The sequence below is a fragment of the Manacus vitellinus genome, unplaced genomic scaffold, assembly GCF_001715985.3.
Source record: "Manacus vitellinus isolate BGI_N305 unplaced genomic scaffold, ASM171598v3 scaffold_2_pilon, whole genome shotgun sequence".
In the NCBI taxonomy this organism is placed as follows: Eukaryota; Metazoa; Chordata; class Aves; order Passeriformes; family Pipridae; genus Manacus; species Manacus vitellinus.
Window position 1 is genome coordinate 18343353 of NW_021940208.1, and position 26873 is coordinate 18370225.

At 36.8% G+C, this 26873-nt stretch overlaps 1 protein-coding gene across 5 annotated transcripts in view; it reads left to right on the forward strand.

The window, feature by feature from the left end:
* The first annotated feature begins 489 nt into the window (after positions 1–489).
* The window catches only part of PDS5B (PDS5 cohesin associated factor B), a 77754-nt gene continuing 51370 nt past the window's right edge, over positions 490–26873 (forward strand). For 4 of the 5 annotated variants that reach the window (XM_018071253.1, XM_018071255.1, XM_018071254.1 and 1 more), the window contains exons 1-7: positions 490–610; positions 4061–4264; positions 8443–8529; positions 8631–8728; positions 9829–9955; positions 16639–16719; positions 18784–18924. In XM_018071253.1, the coding sequence (XP_017926742.1) occupies positions 503–610; positions 4061–4264; positions 8443–8529; positions 8631–8728; positions 9829–9955; positions 16639–16719; positions 18784–18924 (846 nt within the window). In that variant the 5' untranslated portion in view covers positions 490–502. Of the gene's footprint in view, positions 611–4060; positions 4265–5726; positions 5777–8442; positions 8530–8630; positions 8729–9828; positions 9956–16638; positions 16720–18783; positions 18925–26873 lie in introns of those variants that run through there. The other variant, XM_018071257.1, reaches the window with a different exon arrangement.

Genomic DNA, 26873 nt, shown 5'->3' on the forward strand with positions numbered 1-26873 from the left:
TAGTGATGTGTAACACTTCAACAGCACTGCTGTTTAGGCTTTTGGGGAAATTGTGTTTTCCAAACGAGTAAATAGATCACAAAGTCCACTTCAGATGTCTCTTCTCGGAGAGTTTAAAAATCCAATCTGGCTAGGATTTATTATTACCAAGTGGTGGAAACAGATCATACTATATGACAAGATTGTTTGTTGCATCTCTTGTGAAGATCAAATACAGGAATGAGGAGTTTTAGCTTTTTTCTGTTGTATTCTTCTTGAAATTTTATTGTGTCATAGGACGATCTACCTGGATATCAAAACCATTGCTGTTCACCACACTATAAATTACTGAAACCAATGAAAATCTTTTGTCTGGTTTTAGTTTTTTTTCATTTGTATGGGCTTTGTCAGTATATTTCTAGTTGGATTTTGTTTGTCAAAGTGAGATGGATAAGGTAAACATGAACTAGCTAAACAACATTGTCTTCTTAATTTCTTTCTGCAGTTTTAAAACCGTGAAATCATGGCTCATTCAAAGACGAGAGCCAATGATGGAAAAATCACATATCCTCCAGGAGTCAAAGAAATCTCTGATAAAATATCTAAAGAAGAGATGGTGAGAAGGCTAAAGGTTAGTGAGCAAGTAATTGTTTACAGATTAAAGTTGTAAATGGTGTTCCATGATCCTACTATATGTTATATCTGAAAGGTTTTTGTTTTTTTTCCTTTGGGCTTTCATTTTTCTATACTTGGAAGGAGGAACTTGTTGACTGTTGTGCCTTTTTTCCTACCACTTTCCTGAACTGGCTTGTCCAAAGATGTTTAAATGAATTAAAAAATCACTAATAGAAATGAGCTATATTAACTTCAAATACCACTTAAACTTTATCTCGCCTCCTATAGTAAGTCAGTACTTTTATTGTTTTTCCAGTATTTTCTTCTCTAAAAGAGAGTAATAATTTTGGAAATAATTTGGATGCCTCAGAATACTTTCCTTTTATGCCTTTGTACCCTTTGGGTTGATTATAAAGCTCTTTACTCTCATTATTTTAACCTGTATTGTGGTGAAGGTAGTCTTTGATGATACTATATATTTCTGTCTTGAATTTCTGGACCACTTTATTTGGCCTAACTCTACAGGAAGGTTGGACGTATTTGGGGGCTAATCATTTTACTACAGTTCTTTATCTACCCATGTAATCTCACAAAAAGGCAAGCCTGTATTGTGCAGAAGGAATGCCTGCAACTTGGGCTTGCCCTGTGAAACAGGAGGGAACAGATGTAGGAGAGGGAACCTTAAGTATTCTAACAGATGGAAGAGCTTAATTTGGAGTTTGTTTTCTTAAGAAGTAGTTTTAAGTCAGTTGGAACTACTGATAAATGAACAAATGAACAAAACCCAATAAAATCCCAAAACACAAGGATTGCTTCTCCTCTCCCCCCAGTAATCTGTCTGTGCTTTGGGATTTGGGCTGATAGACTTTAGTCAGTGTACTGCATCCTCTGATGTTGAATAAAAGACAACATTTATAAATTTACATATGAGCAATTCCTAACAGAAGATGTTCTTTGTTAGCAGTTGTATATTTTTTTCAGCTTGTGGAAATGCTGCACACAGTTCTTCCTAATACTTTTACCCTATAGTTTAATTTCATTTTTGGCCTTGAATGTCTAGTCTCTTCTTTCTGGTATCTTGATTTGTCTCACAGGAGAAGTGTACTTTGTAGGATGTCCTGTATTTCTTTTCAGTTGTTTATTCTGCCTGTGAATTCATCAGTGCCCAGGCAGACAGGAAACTGCACAGTGTTTCTTTTAAAAAGGATTGGATGAGGCAGGCTACACCACAGGTGTATAGACCTAAATATAAACACAGTTGCAGGTGCTAAAAAACAGTAGTTGATAAATAAGGGAACTGTTAGCTTCTTGATTTCTCTGACTGCCAAATTTACATAAGTATTAGGGAAGAAGCACTTTTCCGTGGATTTTGTTTTGATTTACACAAGCAGAAATGCTGCTGTTTGTTGATGACAATATATTTATATAAATACGAATTATTGGGAAATCGGGGAATGAAATGGAAAATATGCACAGTGAATTTCTATATTAGCATAACTTACCTCAGAAATTTTATGCATTTCTTATTGACACCTTCTGCAGTTTATAATAGGTTTGGAAAGGAGATAGAAACTAAATGGTTAGTCATGAACTAGCACTGCAGGCAGACAGAAGGTGATAAATACTTAGAAATGATGAATAGTGTGAGAAAAGAATTTTTCCACTTTTTTTTTTTTTTTAATACACAAGAACCAAGTCATCATCTAATGAAACATTAATTTTAGACCAGCAGTCTAAAACTTTTCTAAAACTTTTCCTTAAGTTTTATATAAGTAAATTCCAAAGCTTATTTACTGTAGAATGATGTAGTAAAAATTGAATGGGTTTAAGAAATATGGGCCACATCTGGAAGAGGAAGCTCCAAGAGTATTAATCATGGTGGTCTGGATGTGATTTCAGGCTCAGGAATCCTCTTGCTTTGCAGGAAGCTGGAAAGCTATGCTAGGATGACTAGCTTGTTTTCCCATGTTTCCCTTTAAACACTGTAACAGATTGCTCTGGAGATAAGATTACTGAGCTTTGTGCTGATGAGTATGGATGTTCATGTTTGGAAAGAAAGACTGGAGGTTCATTTCTAGAATAGACAAAACCCTTACATGTTACAAGAACAGTTTGACACCTGAATATTTATTCATTACTTTGTTAACTGCATAAATCTAATTACTTTTCATAGAAATGGAAACAATTCTGATTTGTAAATTAATAGTGTGTAAGAGCACCAGCACTTCAAATGATTAATCTTGTGTCTGGCAGGGATTTCTTGTAATGGAAGTTATATATCTGCATAAGCTACGTATCTTCTGTACCTTTTAGTAAAGGATTCTCATATGCTTGAAAACTTGACAGCTTCTGTGATCCTAATTATGCAAAAGTTCTTTTCTTTTTCAAGTTGGATTTGTTGCTCCCTGACCAATTATAGTAAATTTTTGGGGGGAAGAAAAACCCCCAACCAAACAACAAACTATAGCAAAGTCAAATATTTTCAAGTGTTTTAGGATTCTGGGGGCTTGGGTGCATTTTTTTTAAGAACTTCATTGAGGTAATTTTTCTTGGAAAAATATCTCTTCCTGCACTGGTGAAATAGATGGGAGTTTTGACTTTAATTTCAGGATTGTGTATTGTAATCTTTATTACCATTTAGTTAATTTTAATAAGAGTTGAACTCCTCAAAATAACTCTGCCTCTGTGATTCGAGTAAGGAATTGGAGAGAAGCATAATTACTTTGTTTTTTCAAGAAATTTTTCTCCTTCAGACAGTTTTTTAAATACAAGAATTCTCACTTACTAGCAGTTCGTAATTATAGCTTTTCATGCTTTTATTTAGCATGTTAAGTATTTGGTGCCCCAGAATCTTTTTTCTCTTCTTCCATAACTTCATCTACCAGATCCTAATACTACGAGTGGGCATTTTAGTCCTGTTGGACAATATCCATGCTGCTGGGCTACCTGGATTTATATATGCTTTTGCTGAAAGTGTGAACTCTGCTTCTGGACAGCACAGAGGGATAGACTTATCCTTAGAGCAGTAATAGAAAACTTGAAATTGAAAGAGAGGAGAAGGAAAAAAAATCATAACTCTGAATAGTTTAGGGAGAAACAAATATTTTGAGTAAAGTTTTGCTGTTTTCTGAATTTTTAAGTGAATAACTGTAACACTAAATACTGTTGTAATTTTTTTAATTGTCCAACTTGCTTATATGGTTTCTCAAAAAGATCTGGGAAGTCTACAGCTCGGCTTTCAGTAGCTCTACCGAGACTGTATGTTGTTGGGGCAGTTGATAGAGGACTTGGCTGGGTCCTTCCCGTACCCTGAAAAATAAGACACTGGTTACTCAGGTAAGTGCTACTGCATTGCTGATAATGCTTCTGATAGAAGTTGCACAAAACTAGAAAAGGAACTTTTAGTAAGGACCCTGTTACACAGAGTATTTCATTTTATGTACCAGTGTGTATCTGTCTTATTTAGATGGTTGTGAAAACTTTCATGGATATGGACCAGGACTCTGAAGAAGAAAAGGAACTCTACCTAAATCTTGCATTACATCTGGCTTCAGATTTTTTCCTCAAACACCCCGATAAGGATGTACGTTTGTTGGTAGCCTGCTGTCTTGCTGATATTTTCAGAATTTATGCCCCTGAAGCTCCATACACTTCACCAGATAAACTAAAGGTAAATTAATCTCTTTTTCCACACCAGGTTTTTAAACTGAATGATTAATATAATTGATTATAACTTCCCCCCCCCCCCCCCTTTATTTCTGGTTAAACCTAAGCAATTCAAAGTTTTCACTTGATTTTGGGATATGATTGTTTGGTTGAGTCAGTTGTTCATGAGATAAAGGGTTATACAGTGCATCTTCCAATAACTTGTAGAGTTTTGGATTTGTATTGAAAATAAATATTTTATTGAACTGTCATTGAGATTTGCAGTTAGTGGTCTGTTACTTTAGAAATATTGATATATCTATACCTTGTATCACAATCTCTTGCAAGATAGCTAATGTTTCAACTGTGAAAATACCCCAAGTAAACTACCAAGATATGAGTGCTTCTATTTTTATAGATAAAGGCTCTATTGAAAGAAAGACAAAGTACTTTTGTACAGAGGATAATGATTTCTGATGTGACATGGAAAATTCTCCAATTACAAATATCACTGATCCCACTAGATGGAGATGGCTGATAGAGAAATACCAGATTTGAAAAGGCAGTACAGATCTTCCCCATGTGTTTCAGAAAAAAGAAATTTTAGATTCTTTTGTGGTTTTTTTTATTTTTTTTTTAGTAATCTAACTTTGTTTCCAACTCTCAAAAGCAAACTCTTTCCCATGCACAGTCAGATTCTAGAGTGATGAAGTGAGTTTTAGAGAAAATCTATAAAAACCAGGTGAAAATAACGCTGAAAAAATGTCTTTTTTTGTCTCCGATTTAAGAGTGCGTGTGGGCTTTTCTATTTTTTTTTTGGTTTGGTCTTTGTTCATTCCACAGCAGGATAAAAAAAAAGATGGTTGTGGTGGAAGGTATATCTGTTATCACTTAAGAGGAAATCACTCAATTTCTCATCTAGTGGTTGCACCAGCAGTGCTTTCTAAGTAGGGCAAACAGTTCAGCTTCAACTGTAGTACCTCTTCTGTTAACAGACATACTGGAGACATACCTTGGGATTTTTGTTAGCTTTGTTTTCAATTCTAAATTAGCGTGTAATCAGAGGTACAACATCTACTTACCTTACTTAAGTCAAATGTTAGCTTTCAACTGGAGTCAAATGTTAGCTTTCTCTGCTGTGCTATATTTATGTCTGGTTTTCAGGCATCCTGATTTCTACTTCAGTTTTGAGTATGTTATCATTTGCTTGTTAGGCTTAGAGTTTTTGTTTCTCTCTTTCTGAGTTGGACTAAGTTCCTCCTTAGAGTATAAGCATACTACAACAACTCTGAATGGACTAGGAACTTCCACTGCCAGCATTGAGTTCTGTAATCTGTGCAGATTTCAGAATTCAGTTTCTTGATGCTGTTTTCTAAACACATTGTGAGAAATAAAGAAAAGCCAAACAATAGGAACTTTTGCCTAGGGCTGTTGAGGTAGGTTTTTTGCAAACCCATTTCCTCTGAACACAGCTTTTGTGGTTGCAGGACAAGCTCTGGTAGAAATGTCGAAGAGTTCCCTCCACTTTATGACAGAGGTAAGAGGAAGAATGCTTCCTCTTGGGTTATATCTTGGCACTGTTTTTACCCAGTATTAATATCATATCCATACTGCACCTTTGAGTCTTTTTTTCGTATGTTTAGCACCAAAGTTAAAAATGGCAAAGGGGAGTGCTGAAAAGGATTAAATTCTTGAGAGGAGAAAACTTAAACCTTAAGTTTTTGCCCTTACTTCAGACTCCTCGGATCACTTTGTAGCTTACATGTCATGCAAGTGAGATTCTGAGGAAAGGGATCAGAATTTCAGGTTTCTCTCTTTTATGTATATCATCAGTGTAAATCTTACATTCCTTCTGAACATTGAAAGAGCTTTGATAACAGGGATGGGAAATGGCATGAGTAGGCTAAAAACAGAACAGGAGCAGGATTCTGGGATCCGGAAACTTCTAACTTTGAGTCCTCAGTCTGTGGAAAACCTACAGACCAAATCTAATCTTTTGGTGGGAAGATAATCTAATCACTGATATGTGTCCACTGAAAATGACTTGAACAAAAGGACTGTGCCAGACTGCTGAAAGGGAGATGTTTAAGGGTGTATGTGGTAGCAGAACTTCAACACTCTGAATGTATTCTCTGGTGAGAACCATGACTGATGCTTACTGAAGCCCTTATGTGGTTAATGGCCATCTAGACAGCAATCCACAAAAAACATAAAATGTTCTCTCTGAAGTTGAAGTATAAGCAATTTTGGTTTAAGAGTCTGAATTCTAATGTAGACTTGCTTTACGGAGTCTGATGTGAAAACTTATCTTTGTGAAAGTGTTGCAATTTCTTAGCTGCAGCCAAAGTTTATTTTAACCTGTCTCTTGAATTTTTAAATGCATTTCAAATAGTATATTATGTATGCTTAAAAAGGGGAAAAATGTTGGATCGTAATAAGTGAGATATTAAAAATTTAGTGAGTACTTCTGAATTTGCCTTGCTTTCTTTAAAACAAAATTGGAAAAAATAGTTTAGAAATAAATGATTACTTTTTCAAATGATACTGTTCTTTGAAGTGTTCAAATGTTGGACTTATTGTACATGTATGCAATTCATTACTGTATGTAGTCTATATACAACGCAGTTCTGAGAACTTTACAAAAATCTGGAAAATGAGTAGGGTCTGGGAATCACATTCAGTAGATAAGTGTTCCATACTGAGCTGCAAGATAAAAAGTGAAGATGTTTTGTTAAATGAACTGATTGAGATAAAGAACCATCCAGTGTACTAGTTTTCCAGAAGACAGCACTCATTTTGGGTGGGCATTGATGGCTTACTATTTGTTCAGTCACTAGTTTTTAAGGGAAGAATTCTTCAGATGGGCTTTTGCCTGTGGACTGGGAGTTTGTGAGTGGTTGGCGACCATTAGATGTGTCCTTTGAACTGTCATTTGGTTTAATTTCAGCTAAAGAGTCTAGATCGTGTGCTCTGTAACTGATCTGAAGTGTGAACCAAACAGTGATCCTTCTGATCATCCTTTACACTTCAAAATCACAATCTTGATTCAAATTAAAACATTAATGTAGCTATTACCTCTGAACCGTGTGCTTGCTGTGCTTTTTTTGCCAAGAGATGATGATGTCAGATGTCATCTAATTCTTGTTTTTACTTAGAACCACAGTATGTGCTCACCTTAATGATTAGGGCTGGATTTTGTGGTTGTAGTATTAGAAAGAAAGGAACCCCATTCTTATCTTTTGTCTATCTTATTTGTCTTGAGGGGCTGAGGTGAAGTGGTCCTTTTGAAAATGTTATAGAAAAGCTTTATCGACTATTTCTAGGATAGTTTTTTCAGGGTTAACAAGAAGGCTTTCATGTATCTATTTAGGCGACTTAGACCTTTTGGAACTTATCTGATTTACACCTAGATTCTTAGATGAAATATTATAGATCCAGTTGAGGCTGTGAACAGTGTTTCTGGTATCTGTATTTTTAAATATTTTGATTTTATATAGTAGTTGTGAATTTCCAGCTGTTAATAATCTGAATGTAAAGAAGTATTTTAAAAAGACACCTTCCTGTATGTTTCCATTCTGTTCATAATTGATTATTTGTTCCTTATCAACTGCTTCAATTTACTTTGTGTGAGACTTTTTCTGAAGGAGTCTTCTGGTGCTGAAAGATGCTAGAGGAAGCCAGAGGAACTTTGCTTATTAGTTTTTGCAAGAGATGTGATCTGTGTCAATATCATGATGACTGACAAATGCACAAACAATACAGTGTGAACATATAATAACACTTTTAGGAAAGCTGTAATTGCCTACTGCTTTTTCCCCCTTCTTTTGAAACCTGTTGCTGTATGAAGTAAAAATGTAAAATTCCTTGTCCTGCTGAATAATAAGTTCTTGACTCCACAGCACGTCAGCCAGTTGCAGCTCCATTTGTCAAGCTGAGTGCTTTTCTTTGGAAAAGGAAAACTTTTGCTTCCTCACTAAAAGATTGCTTTTGAAACCCTTTAAAGAAACATGAAGTATTTTAAAATTACTCCTTGACATTTTCCATGCTGTTTTTGCAGATGATCTTCTTTTGGACAGTGAAATAATGTGTCCGTCACTGCTGTGTATTTTGTAGTGATAAATAATACTAGTAACATAAAAAAAATATTTTAATTTTGGAAGTTTGATTGCAGTTGACTAAATAACTATCATTTTTTCTTTTCAGGATATATTTATGTTTATAACAAGGCAGCTTAAAGGTTTAGAAGATACAAAAAGCCCCCAGTTTAATCGATATTTTTATTTGCTTGAGGTGAGCTTCATAACTTATTTTGTAATAACTGTTAGATGTAATTTTTCAATGTATTATTTGTATTAACTACTCCTTTTATTTTTTTTCCTTTTCCATCACAGAACATTGCTTGGGTCAAGTCTTACAACATATGTTTTGAATTAGAAGATAGCAATGAGATTTTTACACAGTTGTACAGAACGCTGTTTTCAGTAATAAAGTAAGTATTGTCACCCCCAATTACAATATATTGTTTCATGATTGAGGTCAGTTGTTTCTAAGATAGTTGTTCGGTGTGACTTTTAGCATTAATGAGCTTTGTTTTGTAATTCTGTTTAACTAAATGTAGCAATATAAATACAATAAGCTGTCAGTTTTGCTTGGCATAATTTAAAAAAACACACTGCAAATAATCTTTTTCCCCCCAAGACACTTTAATTGTCATTTACTGCCTTTATTTTATTCTATTCTTGAAATTGAATGGTGTGATATGTAATTCTAAGGAATTTAGAGGATTGTTGCTGTAAAAACATGAGTCAGAAAGTAGTGGACACTGAAACATACTGCTAGAGATAGTCTAGTCTGTGCCCCTTGCTCAAACTGGATTAGCTCTAGCAGATTGTCCAGAACTGTAGCCAGCTGGATTTTGAGCATCTCCAAGGATGGAGAGTCCATGCCCCTCTCTGGGCAACCTTGTAGTGCTCAATCGCCCTTATATTTAAAAAGTTTCCTGTGTTTAAACGGTATGTTCTGTATTTATCTTGGTGTCCATTGGCTCTTGTTCTGTCATTGGTCACTGAGTGTGTGGTGTCAAGACAATCTTGCCCTTTCTGCCTAACATCAGGTATTTAAACATAATGATGAGTTCCTCCCTAAGTCATCTCTTCTCAAGGCTAAAATAGATGTCAACTCTCTCAGTGCCTCCTTGCATGAGAGCTACTCTGCTGCCTTAATCATCTTTATGACCGTTTCCTCGGCTGCCTCCAGGATGTACGTGTCCCTCTTGTGCTGGGAAGCCCAAATCTGGGCACAGCACTCCAGCTGAGTAGAGAGGAGGGATGTGCTAATACACTATCTTTTCATGGGGGGGATGGATACAGTCCTCTTACTCTTACTATAGTACTAAATGAGGAGAGCGTGAAATTAAAGAACATTTTGGAAACTGGTATGTACAACTGAGGAACTGAAGTATTTTGACTTCTAAGAAAACTTGTGATTTGCTTATTCTGTTCCTTGTTTGAAATCACCACAGGAAGTGCTCTGAGTGGAACTTGTACTTTATGTAGATAGTACACTAAGAATTCTTGTTTTTAATTTCAGCAATGGTCATAACCAAAAAGTACACATGCACATGGTTGATCTAATGAGCTCTATCATTTGTGAGGGAGATACTGTGTCGCAGGAACTTTTGGATACAGTGTTAGTTAATCTAGTGCCGGCACATAAGGTAAGACTTAATAGTGATTTAAGTTTTGGTTTTTTTTTTTATTTTGTTTTGTTTTAGTTGTGGTTTTTTTTTTGTAATCATGATTTATTGGATGTATATATTCGGATATGTAGATCTCATTGCGAGAATAGCTGTAGCAAATGTCTTCATAATGTTTAGATTTCTTTTAGCAGGCTATTTTTTATAGCCAGAAAATTCAGTAGAATTTCATTGCTCTGGCACACTGTAAGCAAAGTATCAGTGGTCATAGTAATCTAAAAGGTTTAATGTCATATGAATTTAAACACAGTTTTTTTATATACTCTCATACCAGTAGAACTGGATATAAAAGTTACATATATCCTTTGGAAAGTTGTAATTCCTGTAGTGCTGTATCAACAGCTCAAACTAATGTGGGAGGGAAAAAGTTGTCACAACTGCTGATTTGTAATTGGCTCTTGCATTTCAGAAATGTTGGCTTGGCATTACTGAAAGCACACTGATATCTTTCTGATGCAGCCATAGAATTAACTATGGGGAGCAATGGTGGTATCTGAAGAGCCCAAGGAATTGCTGTCTTACCTTAATGAGCAGTGTCTTCTCAAAAAACCAAAAGCGTCCAATAGATGAACTAAAGGAAGAACTTCAGAACTGTGCTTGTGTTGTGATATTTAGATGTTTAAAAATCATGGAAGTCTGACTTCCTAGTTCAGGAAACTATCTGTGTCCTATGAACCCTCTTAGGCTACAATGTAGAAGATGACTTACAAGATGACTTATACTTATGTTCTGTATGACAAAAAAAGAATCTGGAGAATTATCTAGGAAATGCATATTTAGCTGCATTTGGACAGTTCTAACAGCTTGCCTTTTTTTTTTTTTTAAAGTGTGTTCAGGAAAGTCCTAACTACTGTAGTTTCTGAAAAGTGTAAGGTTAAGAGGATATTAACTGAGAGTTCCTTTGGAATGCCTGCTAGCATGCTTTTACCACGGGTCATCAATTTCAGGAAATAAATAGCACATAAATTATTTTCCTATTGACAATGAAAGATTAAATGCTTAGTATAGATCAGTAATTTTTTTCCGCACTGGAAGTGCTTTAGCTGTGTCCTTCAAGGGGTCTAGTACTTTTGTGCCACATTTGTGTGGCTAATATTCAGATTTGTGAAGTAAAGCTTTGGAATACAAGAAACAAAAGCAAAACTATGCGAAACACTTCTGTTTGTGTTTTCTCAGTTATTAACAGTCTGTTGTTTCATTGTGTCACCTGTGCTTAACTTGATTTAATTGTATTATTTCTATGATTCATGTTTAATAAGTTCATTTTGAGTTGAAGAATTTACATCCTGTTAGATTGTCTGTAGCATTGAAACAATTCTGTTTCGTAGTTTTTAGGATTTGAAGATATTGACTGAATATTTTAATAGGTTAATATATTTGGGGAATTGAATTTTCTTCTGCTTTTGTTTTAATTAAAGTATCTCTTTGGATATGATGCTCATTTTTAGCTTGCTTTTGAACTGAAACAGTTGCATAACTTCATACTGTATCCTGAGTACCTTTTTTCTTCTTTTTTTCATACTAATGGAAAGAAGTTTCTAGTATTTTTCTGTTTCATCTCAAAATCTTCAAATAGTGTTTATTTAAAATTTTGGTCCTCTAACTACTTTCTGTTTCTGCTGATGTCATGTTGGACAAGTGTAATGAATTCAGAGTTGCGAATTTTTCCACTCGTGTCCACTGAGCACAAAACTAGGAAGACCTTAGGGATAAGGTCCACCATAAAAAAGAACTATGTCTTAGCTGACCTAGCTGTTCAGCTGTACAGGCTGTGGAAAAGGGAAATTGAATGGCAAGTGTTGGTGTAATGGTCAGTGGGGCATCCCCCGATTTCCTAGGGACCAAAAATACTTTTGATGGAGTAGAAGGAACATAGATCTGTCAGATTGAGAGATTGTTGGAGATAAAACCATTTTGTCTCTAGAAAGTGATACAGGCAAGTGGTGTATTTTAATACAGCCAGAAGGAAGGTTGTGCTTGAGAGGGAATGTGTGGTAGCCTTGTATTGTAGAAAATAGTTATATTGGTAACACGAGACTGAGACTTGAGTAGTTTAATCTTTATAGTTTATCTAAAGAGTGGTCTGTACGTATGTATTGGGAACAGAAGGTTCAAGCAGCTCCTGGATGCTAAAGCCCAGTGGCTAAAATTCAACATTAGACAGCTTGATGCAAAAATTACATTAATATTTTTAAGAGATGTAGTAGTTAGTTGAGCAGTTTACCAAAGGTTAATTCAATGCTGTTATGTCTTAAAACCAAGACTATTTCTTCAAAGAGGAAAAATAGACGTGGTCCTTAGTCCTGAGTAGTAAGTGTAATAAACAAGGGTGCCAGCAGGATGACTACAAAAACTCAGGCATAAGGAGCATGTACTGCGCACATGATGTATCATCAAATGTCTGTCTACCATAACTGGTAGTCACTGAAGTAGTCTAAACTACTCTATGTCCCTTGAGTTTGTCATCCATCTCACTTGGCCAGAATAAAAGCCATACTGATGGCTTTTCATTCAGGCCAACCTGAATGAGAGCAACTGACACTAATATCACAAAAGAGGCACGTTGGAGTGTGCACAGGTTTGCTTGAGTAGTACAGCTATCAGATAAGTCAATAGAATGGCAAGCTTGACTTGTCTGATGGTGCGTTCAACTCTTAGTTTTGATGCTGAATTATTTTTTTCCTTTTGTACCTTCTCTTTTCTTCTTTTCTATAAACTCTGCTAAAATTCTTTTGATGGGGTTATGTTATCAGGGAATGAAATAAAGTGACCTAAACCCAGATAAGACCCAGAAGCAAGGGAAAGTTAGTCAGTATGAAAAGGCAAGAAAAATTAATAGTTTTCCTTTCCCCTTTAATGGTCTTTTTATATTATAAAGCTTTTATGGAAGACTTGCAAACAATTTTGTGTTTGTGCAGTGTGTTAGAAGGCAAATTGTACTTTATTTCCTTGAGTGTTTGCCAGTGTTCCATTTTCAGCCTCAGGAGTACTACAGGGAATCCCACATTGCACATCCCACATGCTTTACATGCTTATGTCTTAGAAGAAGTGATATTGACAATTAAATTCCTAACTGCCTCTACTATAAATTTGCTTAATAATTAGTGTTATCTATCTTGGCAACACTTCAGCTGAGCTTTTCTTTGTCAGCCATCCTTAGAATCCTGTTTACCTTCCCCAGCAGAACTAGAGAATCTGTTAGAACTGTTTTGTCAGGTGCTCTTGGATACTAATTCTGCTGCTGTGCCATTGATAATAAGAATAAAACTGAAGACCTTTTTCAAATTCCAAGAAAATAATATGTTAAAATGTATGTTTTTCAGGAATTTTTGCACTAGATACAGACTTTACATTTGATTTTCCTCCTCAAGTTATAAAATAAGGGCTGGATTGACACTAGCTAGTCATCTTTTTTAAAGAAAAAATAAGGGATATGCATTTGTTTTCAGTTGCCTCCTTTTTCCCTTATTTAAAGGATGAGTACAAATTATTTCACTCTCACTTGTTCTGGAGAGTATTGTCTATATAAACACAAAAATGTCTGTGCCATTCTGTCAGAGAGGTTGTTGCTGCTTCTTGTGTCAAAAAGTAGAAGTTTGTCAAACATTCTAGAGAAAAGCAGGTATGAAAAATAAGTTGGTGAAATTGTTAATGTCTTCCAGAAGTGTAAAAAGCTTGAAATACTAGCAATATATACATAAAAATCATGGTAAGAATTGAGACTAAGGAAAGATCTTATGGTTGACCAAGATAACTGGTATTCCAATTTTATTGCTGGAGGCTTTCTAAGCTTTAAGGAAAAAAAAGTGTTCTCCTACGTTTATTAACTTTATTTTCTGAAAGAAAACCAGAGGCTTTCAGGGGGAAAATCTGTTTTAGATGTTAAATGTAACCTCAGTTATCTTGCAGAAGATCTGTGTTCTGCCTTTTCATGGGTGGTTCTTTGGTTTGTCCTTATCAATCAATACTTATTTCTGTTTTTTTCCTTCAAAATGTAGTAATTACTAATGATTACTTTAAACAGTGTTTCCAACTGTTTGCTTAGTTTCTACCCTGTTCAGAACTCTCAAAAGCTTATGCCCACTGGGTGCCTAAATGCTTTTAGAGGCATCCTAATTAAGATTATTGTCCCCATCATGAGGGCTTTATTAAATCATTAAAAGATCTTGAAATACCTGTTAATTTCCTTTCCAAACTTACAGAAAGATTAAAGGGAGAGTAACATAGAAGAGTTTATCTAAACACTGAGAAGAAATTTGTTAAATTGTTATCCTTTTAAAATGTCTCTTTCAGGAGAAGGAAGTTTTAGGTGTTTTTGTGGCTGTTGAATTAGTCAGAAGGATAAGTTTGACATTCTGTAAAAGATCTTTGAACCTACTTGGTAGTGGCCTGGGTTGCTCTTGTTTCATTTCAACTAAGGCAGTGCCACTTTTTCTTGTTTCTTCTTTTATCCTGAGGCTGGAAAATGAGAAGATGACTTTATCATGTGCTTTTAAAACTTCTTTGGTATTGTTATTTTCAGAAGGTTGGGCCTCTGGATATTTGAGGGTTGTGACTGTTGGCACAATTAAATCAAGTACGTGAGGCATGAAAAAATAGGTAACTTTCCTTAGCCAGTTGTGCTCTAGACTGTTTTTCCTCTTTGAAACTTCTTTTGGATAGAATGAGGTGTAATGCGAATACCTTACTCAGCATTGCAAATATCTACTTCCAGCATTTATCTTGGGAAACATTAAGTTCTGAAGTGAACTGATGTGTGAAAGACACAAGCTAAAACTGTAATTAATGTGAATCAAAACAGATCTGCCTTTTGGAACTCTGCTGTGCTAGGTCTGCTGTTGAGACTTGTTTTATATGTAAATCAGATCTTGCTCATGATCCAGAGTTCCCTCTTACCCAGGTGAAGGTAATTTTTTGATAAAGGTAAAGTGTGAAGTCAAGAGGTATCAGAACAAGAATTGAAAGTGGTGTACATTTCTTGTTATAGATATTTGTGCCTTTTATTTCCTGAGCAGTTACCGCTCTAGCCGAATAACATAAAACAAATGCTATGGGTGGAAATGCCTTTTTTTTTTTTCTTTTTTTTTTTTTTTTTTTTTTTTTTTTTTTTTTTTTTTTTTTTTTTTTCCTCATAACGATAAAGAGAAATCCAGCATGCAGAGCCTTCTCTTTTCTGGGGCATGGAACAGCTGTACAATTTTGTAAAAAGACTGTCAGTTACCCTTGTATCTTGATTAGAATAAGGGAAGAGGAATTACAAGGATGCTAGTATTTTATGTAAGCATTTGAGTATCCCAAGGATACTCAAGAATTGTTCTTTTTAGTCACCTTCTGTAGTGGCTCTGAGTAAAACAGATACTTCAGGCATGAATCTTTGTAGTCTTTTGACTTCAATCACCTGACTTAATTCTATCAGTAGGCAAGTCAAAGACTTTTTTTATCTTATATTATCAGAAAATGTTAATCTGTTCCCACTGCTGTTTAGAAGCCTGTGGTTCTGTAGCGTTTTTTAAATTTCAGGCAGTATTCTCCATCTCTTTGCAAATTTTTTTTTTTTTTTTCCATTTGGACAGCTATAAAGAACCAAACATGCACAGGTAAAGAAATACCCTAGGTGTGGCAGTGCATCTTGTGTTTGCTTTTAATTATGCTAAAATGAAGTTTTCTTGCTTTTATGGATGAGACATATTTAAAAAAAACCAACCAAAACCTGCCGTTTTTTACTGTTGCCTTGTAAATTGAATATGCTGGGTTTTTTTAAATTACAAAGCCGAATAAAAATTGTGGGAACTATATTTTTATAGAGACTTTTAGCTATTAAAATACTATATATTCTTGTGTATTGGAGACTTTTCCTTCTTCTGTGTTAATCAGCTCTGCAGTGGGTGCCGCAAGGGCTGAGTTGTATTTTCATCTGAAAATTTTTGGAAAATAATTGTGATATAGAAAGTGGAGAAAGGATGTAGCAACTAGAGCGTGGAGAATGTGTACTGGGAAAGGAAGGAAACAATGAAAAAGCAATAACCCAATTAGAGAAATGGAGAGATTGGAATGTTGGGAATGTTGTTTTTTAAATTTTTTATGTTAACTTCTTTATATTTTATTCTTCACCCTTTTCTGCTCATGAACTAAAATTCTAGGGTTTTTTTCTTTGCTGTCTCAGACAACAGGCTAAGAATCTTTGCACAGTACAATGAAGAGGCTGTGATGGTGATTCACAGGTGACTGCTTGATGCAAGGACAGAATCGTACTTTCTACCACAATCTGTTCAGAATCCTTTTGTAGTGACTCTAGATGTTGCTTTATATTGCTTTCCTGTTTTTTTGGGGAAGCTGGTAAGGAGGAGCTGTAAAATATAGGCACTGACTTCAGTGAGCATCAGTCTTAGATGTGCAACTAAAAGTAAGCCCTCATTTGCCAGGAAAGAGGTTTTCTCTTGGTAATGTCAGTGAAGACTACTAAGCTTTGTTTGGAATGACTTTGTTTTTTCTATTTTATCTTTACTTCTGAAAGTGTAAAAAGAACAGGTTGTTGCTTTAATGCATTTACCAGTACATGTAACCTTTAAATTCTGAGATTTATTTTTAGGATTAATGCATGTGCTTAAAAAATTTCTGTTTTGTTTTCTTTTTTTCTTTCTCAGAATCTAAACAAGCAAGCCTATGATTTGGCAAAGGCTTTACTAAAGAGGACAGCGCAAGCCATTGAACCATACATTACTAATGTAAGTGAAGACTGTAGACAAATATGGAAATTATTTTTTTTTAACTGAGCTGTATTATAAAAAGAATGAATTGCAACTTTTTACAGACTCTCAATTTTCTTTGAAAGAATTATTGTATTAATGAAACACTGCGTAACCTGTCCTTTTGAGTCTAATTCTTTACTATATATAATCTACTAAGCCTATAATAATTTTGATTTGTGAAATGCAATGGATAGTTTACTTTCTACTGTTTTAGAAGACCTTGAAAGTCAATCCTTAGAGTGACTGGAAGACCAAATGTATTTAAATGTATTGTTCTGATAAAAATATATAAACACATTGTTTGTGTGGCAAAATTCGTCCTTTAGCGATGAGATGAGACTATTTAGAAGCCGAGAGAAGTGAAGATAGAGCAATATTGTAATGCTGTTATTATATGAATGGGAATAGGAAACAATCTAAGAATAGGTAGGAGGGAAGAAAACCGAGTGCATAGAGAATTGTAGCCAAGTTGAGTGTAGACATCATTGCCACTGTACTAGAAATGGATGAGAGGAAGTAAAGATCAGACAGGATTATGCTCCAACTTAAGTTGTACAATAGAAAAGACTATTTCTTTTTTAGTAGTTGAGGATTTAGCAGGTCTCATGACATCTATCCAAAACCTCAGGAGCTTGAAGACAATAGCAAATCTTCACTGCTTTCTATTGCTTTCAGACTTATAATGTTTGTGGTACTTGGAAAGTGATACCTCCTAAGATTTTAGAAAATCTTCAGTGAAAACTCTTACTTCTAACCTGCTGTTTGGGAAGGTGTTGCTATGTGTGTTTTTAACGTTCATCTGTAAGGTTAGATTACAAACTGGGTGACATTTTGTGAGCTTTAAGGAAGTCTATAAGTCAATAAGTCAATAAGAATCTTCTGTTCATGGAAAGAACGTACATGGTGTCTTCTGTTCTTTGTTTCCCATGAGTGAGAAATAAGCTGTTCTGAAAATTTTCTTTCTTCAAACACATCAAAAACACAGTAACAGTTAGTTGCCTAAACAGGAATGTATACATTTCAGGCAACTATGTATCCAGAAAAACAAAATGTTTCTGGAAGGCAGTCTTTAACTGCTCATGAAATGCACTTTTCTATTATTTTCTAGTCATTACTGCGTGAACTGTTGACTTTTTCTACTGCATCACTTGTTGGGGGTTCATTCTATAACTTTAGAAACTGGTAGCTTTCGAGTTTTTAGTTTCTTTACTGATATGATTAACTTTGTCAGGTACAGAGTGTTGTGATGTTTGTCTGTCCCAAGTTTGGAAGTAGAAAACTGAAGTCCCAGTTAAACGTGTTCTGTTGTCTTAGTGGCAGGTGGAAATGGGGTAATTTGTTTAGGCACACTTGCGCATGGTTTTAACCCAAAGAGAAGAAAAATGTTCCAAATTATATCCTCCCCCTAATGAGTAGAGGGTAATGTATTCCTTCTTACACATCTGAGAGGACATAGTTGAAAGTAGTGTGGAATTATTTTCTTTAATGAGAAGTATGCATTTTCCCTCAAACTTGTCAAGTTTACCAAGAAAGAATAATTGCTTTACAGCTTTTAAAACAAATTCTGGAACAGTCAGTTATTGATTCCTGTGCTTTTACTTTCAACTCCTTAACCTGTCAGCTGTTAAATGTAGTAGTTAACCAGTTGTTTCAGCCTTGTTTTGACTAAATGTTAGAATACTTTTGAAGTGACGGTCCTTAATAGTGAAATAACTCTAAATATAGTCACATTATAAAAAGATGTGATGCACTGGAACTCCTCTAAAGTTGTGTTTCTTAAGTTAATTGTAGACCTACTGGGGTAAACTAAACATCACTTTTAATGTGTTTTCCTCTATGTATAATAATGAATACAAAACAGTGATATTTTAAGATTTCTACTTCAGAATTCTGATCTACATGTGCTACCTCCCCTTTTTTTTATAGTAGTGAAATTAATGTTGTAAGATTAGAAGATAAATTTAGTGGTTGACAAGCATAAGATTTGGAGAAGTGTCTGTATACACTCTTGTTGTTGATATGTGCTGTTTTATTTTCCAGTTCTTCAATCAGGTCCTCATGCTTGGTAAAACATCAATTAGTGACCTGTCAGAGCATGTGTTTGACTTGATTCTGGAATTATACAATATTGACAGTCACCTCTTACTTTCTGTTCTACCACAGCTTGAATTCAAACTTAAGGTAAACACTTCTTATCCTTTCTCTATATTTGAAATGTGTATGCTTTGACTATTAATGTGTTAGGTTTTTTTTCTGAGAAGTTCATCAAATTCTTTGGCATATAAAACTAATACTTATATGTAAATTATACTTTCTCTGCATTGTTTAAAGGAATACTCATTTATTCCTTAAAGCCCTCAAAAAGCATAATTTAACTTCAGATTTATTAACCTACAGTGCATTTATGCATATATTTAGGATTTGATTGGTAGATTTTTTGGCTTGTATCTTTCAAGCAATAACTTCATTTTTGGATGACCTGAAAATTTGACCTGTTTTATTCCTGGGTTTACTGTATTATTTATTATGAAAGACTTAATATATTGAGTATATATATTGACATACTAACAATGTTGTCCAAATAGTAGTTCTGCGATAAGTGTAAACAGAGAATTGGAATGCATAAAAATGTCTTGTAGTAATTGCTGCGATGACTTTTATGATTTTTCAGGATTATTTCATATGTCTGGAGGATAGCTGGTGCTAACTATTTTAATGAGTATTTTTCTTTTTGGCTTCCTTTCCAGAGTGTCTCCATCACTTGGAGAAATGCAATACAGTTGGTATTCCCTTTATCCTGCACTGCTTGTATTCTGTCATTCTGCAGGGTTTCCGTGGAAGTGGGGACTTTGATTAGTGTAGTATTTCTGTGTTTGAAAGTGATCTGTTATTAAACTTGAGGGCTAATGTGTAATTGGTCATTTCTAAATTTGCATGCATTTTTATTATTGAGGACAGAGTTTAGATTTGTAGCACCTTTGGCCTGTTCTTATTGCAATTTTTATAGTCATAATGGCTTTGTTTATGCCTATTATTTTTCCATACTGTTGGTAGGAAGGCATGCTGCATTTGTTAGATGAGGTTCTTTTAATTGCTTTTATCTTTCCATTCATGTTTCCGGAAGAAATAGGCTTCAGTTTACTGCTTGCTGTCTGTGTCTTTGAAGTAGACCTTTTTTAGCCTTTCATTCCTGTTCTTACAGATGGCAAACAATTATCATTCTCAGTCCAATAAAAGCAGTACTTCTGCAGCTGAAGGTTTTATTCAGGATATTTAATCTTAACTGCCTCCATATCCTTTTTCATAGTACGTAATTGCAGTACCTTTCCCATCTTTAGGTCCACTTAAAACTGCAGGTTTTGTCATCCTCCTCCTTCATTGACTCTCATATTTTAATACCGATGTCTTTTTTGAATTAGCAAGTCTAGTAGTAGGTATTGAAGTAAAAGTTTCTGAGGTATATTTAGGTCAAATACATAGTTTCACAGAAACATCCAGTTTTTGTTCTATGAGATATAGCTCTAGAATCCACAGTTGTGATAACAGCAAATATTCCAATAATGCTTATGGGGTAGTGGACCAGTTACTATATTACAAGATCTCATATTGCTACTTTGCAACTGAGGAGATTGGTATTACACCTTAGCAGATGATCATAGAATCATAGAATGCCAGATTGGAAGGGACCTAGCTGCATCTTAAAATGTCCAGCACTGGGAAATCTACCATTTCCCTGGGGAAATTATTCCAATGGCTGATTGCTCTCATGGTGATAAATTTTCCCCTTGTGTCCAGTATTGAAGGAAAGCTGTGACTGTCTGAGCAGTTGAGTTGTGGAGATGTGCCAGAATGATCTCATCTTGCATGCGCTGAACACACGGAAGGTGACATAGGATCTGTGCTTTTCAAAGATAAAGTGAATAATTCTTCTCTGTGTTTTTGAAAATGTACTTTTTCTTTTTAATTGGCTTTCAAAGCAGTAAGTGAGAAACAATTTTGGCCAGATGAAGTACACTCATAGTAGACTTATTGGAGCAAGACACCAAGTGTTCTAGTTCACTTTAAAGCTGAGATGCAAGCTTGGTTTCAGGTGAAACTTGGAAAACTCTACATGAGTTTGAATAGAATACAGTATTTTTGATAATTTCAATGAAATTTAATCTGAAAGAAATAAATCAATTTCTTAAAGTATTTTGTTAATAGTTTGAGCCATTTTTTCCAAGAGCTGTTCTTTTTAAATTATTTTGACATTGTATAAAAGTCTTTTTGCCTGTAGAAAATGATAAATGGTAGCTTTCGTAGAAATGTTAAACTTTTTTTTTTTATTTTTTTACTGACCCTGTCATGTAAAGGCTGAAGAACAATGAAGGTCAACTCAGTAGGGCACAGGACTTCAAAATAAATTGGGAAATAACAATTAGGCCTCAGAAAACAATGATGTGATGTGGGATTTCTGGTCCTGCTTTGTTGGAAGTTGTTGAAGTTTCAACAGTATGCTGTTATTGGCAGATCACGTGTCCAGTATCTCCAACTACCAACCACTTCAGCTAATCACCTACAAAGAACTGTAACTTGGCTTAGTGGGAGGTCACGCCCAGGCTTCTGCCATGGATGTGCTTGGCTTATGGTGAATCTGTATTCTGCTTGGGCTTATGAATTCTGTCTGAGGACAGACTGAAATCTATGAAGTTTGTTGTATGTACACCTGTTTCATGATTGCAAAGGCTGCCCTACTGCCTTCCATTCTGGTAATATTGAAGAGGGAAAAAAAAAAAGGTGCTCTTGGTCCTGGTTGTTCCAATTTTGAAAACCACCTTCTGTTCTTGGAGGATGCTAAAACTTGGTATTCTTGACTTGAGGGGGCCCTCACGGTGGCCGTGGGGGCACCCCCCCCAGAACCCACGCGGCCCAGGGCCACCCGCGGGCCTGCACGGGGCTGCCTCCAGCAGGGAAAAGGAGAGAGGGAGCTTCGCCAGCGTGTCTTTGTGCCCTCGTGAGAGAGGAGAGGGGAAGCCTCGGAGCACACAGAGGTTTACCAGTCCGGTTTGGGGGAGGGGAAGGGTGCCAGGCGGGCCATGGGGGTCCTCGGATTGGCTGGTGGGTGGGCGGGGCAGCACTGCATGAAGTGTCGCAGGTAAGCCGTGCGTGGGAAAATATGAGGTAACACGGTGGGGGGAGAATAAGGTCAGGGTGGATAATGGTTTCCTCTGGGGGGTTGGGGGTCTCAGCTAGGCTAGGGCCTTGAGAGGTACTTGAGCTCTGGGTGGGTACGGGGGCCAGAATGATTCTGTTGGTTTGTTTGTTTTTGGCACACCTGCGGCTACTGCCCAGATTCGGTATGTTCTGGATATATTTGTTACATCCTGAAAGGGTGGTCAGGACAAAGGGTTGTTCCTGGATATTTCCTTGGGATTGAATATAGATGTGGCAGAAAAGTAGGAAGTGTAAGACTTGCCCTAATTGTTTTAATAGTAGGAATGTAACCTGTGTAACCCTATGTGGTTGTGAGCTATGCTGGCGATGGTATGTGCCTTCGGTAGGGTCGCCCATGCCAGACAAGTCAAAACTGTAGGGTCAGATACAATACATCCTTAGGCAGGATGAGCTCGTTAGCCTTCTGGCAGTCATCCTAGGAGAAGGACAACTCTCATCCCAAATCGAGGCAGATAGAACTTGCTTAGCCCTGTAAGGCCATCCATCTAAGAGGAGGACACCAATAAAATTTACGTCCTGAGGACCTCACTGCCACCGTCCAAGGTCGCTCGGCCCTGACATATGAACTTTAGGATTAAAGGGTGAGCCCAGTTCCGCACATACTGCATCTCACCTAAAAAATCCATTGCGCAGGCTTGAAGGCATTACCCACATTCACAGAGCTCTGCAGTGATGGCGAGGGTTGAAACAGCAGGTGAAAGGTGCACTGGAAGCCACAGACCCAACCCTGCATGCAGGCGGTTCAGGATATTGGTCATTTGAGACTGACCGGAGATGACAGTCTCTTGAGGCAGCACCCTGAACGACCAGGCAGCCTTTTCAAGGACAGCACTGCTTGCTCCACTCGGAGAGGGGCCTAGAAAAGGTGGCCTAAACAAAGCTCATCTCCACATTTCACCTGGTTGGTTAACTGCAGCCAACGGGCATCTCCTACTAATGCGGTCACACAAAGATCAAGACTCAAAGGCATACACCTGCCTCCAGAGCTGTAACCAAACTGACTCTAGCATGCTGGAACATCAGAACCATTCTTGATTCTGCGAATAGTGGACACCCTGAGCGTTGCTCTGCCCTAATCGCCCACTAACTATCACGTCTCAGCATCGACATAGCTGCTCTCAGTGAAGTCTGTCTCCATGAGGAAGGCAGCCTTAGAGAACACGGTGCTGGTTACACTCTTTTGGTCAGGTAAACCTAATACCCAAAGGCATCTCTCAGGAGTTGGCTTCATGATCAAAAACTCATTCTGACCGCATTATCTCCCTACACCTTCCACTACACAACAAGCAACATGTTGTCCTCTTTAGTATATATGCCCCAATTCTCCAAGCTGACCCTGCTGAAAAAGATAAATTTTACTCTGACCAGCGCCACCTTACCCAAAAGGTTCCTGTAGATGATAAGATCATTATCCTTGGTGATTTCAACACCAGAGTAGGAAAGAACTTTGAAGCCTGGAAAGGAGCATTAGGCAAGCATGGTGTTGGAAACTGCAACGATAATGGTCGACTTCTGCTAGAATTCTGTGCGGAGCAACAGCTCACCTTCACCAACACTATCTTTCAGCAAAAAAATAGTCTGAATACAACCTGGCTGCATCCTAGATCTAAGCATTGGCATCTCATTGATTATGTCTTGGTGCGACGGAGGGATATTCGTGATGTCCACCATACCTGTGTGATGCCCAGTGCAGAATGCCAGACCATCGGCTTGTGTGCTGCAAACTTAACTTCAATCTTAAGTTCAAACCTAAAAGGGGCAGCATCCCAAGGAGAAGACTCCAAGTTAACAATCTCCAATCAGCCACAATGAGAGACAGATTCCAGGCAAATCTTCAAACTACGCTCGAAAATCATTCTATAGATTCTACAGATCCCTCTCCTGAAACACTCTGGCACCATATTAAAAACAGCATCCTGCAGTCCTCTGAAGAATCCTTAGGGTTCTCCTTCAAGAAGAACAAGGACTGGTTTGATGAAAACAATCAAGAGATCCAGGAATTGTTGAGAAAGAAGAGAACTGCTCATCAAGCACACCTTGCACTGCCTTCCTGTCACGTAAGAAAAGCAGCCTTTCGCATTACGTGCAGCAAGCTCCAACAGAAACTCCGTGACATCCAGAACAAGTGGTGGATCGATCTAGCTGAAAAAACTCAATTATGCACAGATACGGGTGATCACAAAGGATTCTATGAGGCCCTGAAAACAGCATATGGACCTACATACCAGGTCCAAAGCCCTCTACTCAACGCAGATGGTCAAACGCTTCTAACAGATAAAAGCTCCATTCTGAATTGTTGGTCTGAACACTTTCAGACTCTTTTCAGTACTAGTCGTGTAGTTCAAGACTCAGCAATTCAGTCCATCTCACAACAACCGGTGAAGAATGAATTGGATATTGCCCCCACTTTGGGAGAAACCCTTAAGGCCATACAGCAGGTGAAAATTGGCAAGGCAGCTGAACATGGTGGTGCTAGATTAATGTTTGGACTCAATGATCTTGAATTTTTTTCCAACCTTAATGGTTCTGTAATCCTATGATTTTTGTGGCACATTTTGAAAATGAAGTGATGGTGGTTTTCTCCTAACCACCAGGTGAGCTTCACTGAACCATCTCCACTGCCTTCCAATTGATTGGGCTGCCTTGTTCTCAGCCTCTGTGACTGATGGGAGTTTGAGGATGTGAACAGACATCTATGTGTTTGTAACTCATTAGCTCACAGAATCCAAATCTCTTGCTCTCCGTCTCCCTGAACTTATTTGAACTCTTTATGGCAGGAAGCCTCCTGGTTTATCTTCATAGGTTTAGGGTCTTATGGAAGTTCTAGACTGTCTCTGAGTGTGGGTAAAATCCAGGGGCTTTCCTGGATAAAATATATTTTTGACCATGTTTAGAGGTGTTAAGAAACTCCTAGTATGAAACTTGTAAAAGAGTTTAAGTGTCTCAGTGACACCATTGAACATATTTACTTTTTTGGATCTAAACGACATGGCCACCTGGTGTTCAACACCTTGTCATTTTGCTACAACAGTGAAGGCAAAGGTAAAAGCTTCTCTGCGTGTTGCCCTTCCTTTCCCGCCCAAGTATGCTGAGGCAGTGCAGGAAGTTGAGAGGGGACACATACTCATCTGTAAAAGGTCAGGGGAAGGAGGAGAAAGGGTTTGTTTGTACTCATGGTGTTTGTATTCCCAAGCACTATGCAAGCGGAGACCCTGCTTTCCAGGCACTGCCAGGACATCTCCCTGTGAATGGGATGTAGTGAATGAATTTCTCTTTTTGCTGTGTTTGCACACACAGCTTTTTCTTTACCTGTCAGACTGTTGTTATCTTGATCCATGGGCCTTTTAACGTTCCTTCTCTTCCCTTCCTGTCTTTGTACAGGAGAGGAGAGTGAGAGGCTGGATGGGTGTTTGGCTCTTGTCTGGGGTCAACTCACCACACCTTTATAGATATTTGTAAAGGAAAACTTCTGTGTTCTCAGGGGGCAGAACTCTGTTCCTAAGCTCTGTGAAAGCTGTGTCAAATCGTAGTTCCTTCTTACCAGTGATTATTTATTTTTTTACCTGATTTTGGAAAGGAATCTGGGGAATTAGCAGCAGAATGAGCACTGAGATTCATTTAACCTCTTCTGTGAGGGTCAGTCATTTGTGCCTGATCTTGGCATTTTAAGGTGGTGTATTTAGAGATCTAACACTGACACAGAAGCATTACTGGTTCAGGAAAGAAGTAAAAAGTATTATTTGTAGGTCAACTTGTAAAGGTAACTGATATTTCTTCATTCAGATTTAATATATGAATTTTAGAAATGTCTGTTGCAGAAAGTGAATAACACTTGAAAGTTCAGGAGAGTTAAAAGCTCATGGAGTATTTGGGAAATAACTGTAATGGGGCTTAAGTTTTTATCTTACTGCATTACTAGGCAAATATGATGTAATGAATAAAATCAATAAAAGCTTGACTTCTGTTATTGTAGAGCTGCCTTTTTTCCTGGAGATGGTAGTTAAAATTTTTTGCGAATTTCAGGTTATGTGTCCGCTTCTGTTCCCAAATCCCTCCAGATCTTTAATGCTGCCTATTCTTTTGGACTCAGTAGTGGTAACAATCTGACTGACTTCAGTTGCTGTTAGTGACAGATCCCAATGTCTCGACAGAAAAACCAGCTGCCTGTGTCTTGGGAACGTGTATGGGAAACTGAAAATGTCAATGTTCAGTGTCAATTTTTATTGACAAATCATGATGGAACGCTATTAAACAGAGTGCTGGATTTAACTAAAAAAGGAGGTGAAGGGTGTGACTCTTCAAGTACACAATGTCTCATAGAATGGAGAAGGATTAAGATTTTTTTCAGAGTTTATGATACCATAATAAACTCCCTTCCCTCATAAAAAGTGTATAGATTAAAGTAGAATAAAGGACTGTAACAGTGATTCGTTCATTCAATAAGAAGTAATGATTGATTTTTATTACCTTTTAGGAGCTTATTTAAGAATATTTCAAGGAGACGAACATCAGGGCACAGATTTACAAAGTACCAAATATTCTTGGTCCATAATCACAAAATATTTGTTCCTTCTACAACAGGACTAGAAACACAAGTCGGTTGTCTTATAATTGGATTAGTGGCTGATACAATAAAGGCTTCTGCAGCTAATTCATTAAGGATATTTTAGGTTTTTGTTGTTGTTTTGTGGGCAGTTTTTTGTTTTGTTTGTTTGACTTTTTTCCCCCCCTATGTTTCTGATTGGGGTTTTGTTTGGTTGACTTTTTTCCTATATTCCTGGCTGTGTAAAAACAGGCTTAAATAATGTGTTCCCAACTCTTCCACCCCCCCACCTTCCTTCCACTCTCTGGAGTGTCTTGCTGTGGATCTGTGTTGGTTACCTAGAAAAATTCAGAGATGCTTAATATTTTTAATG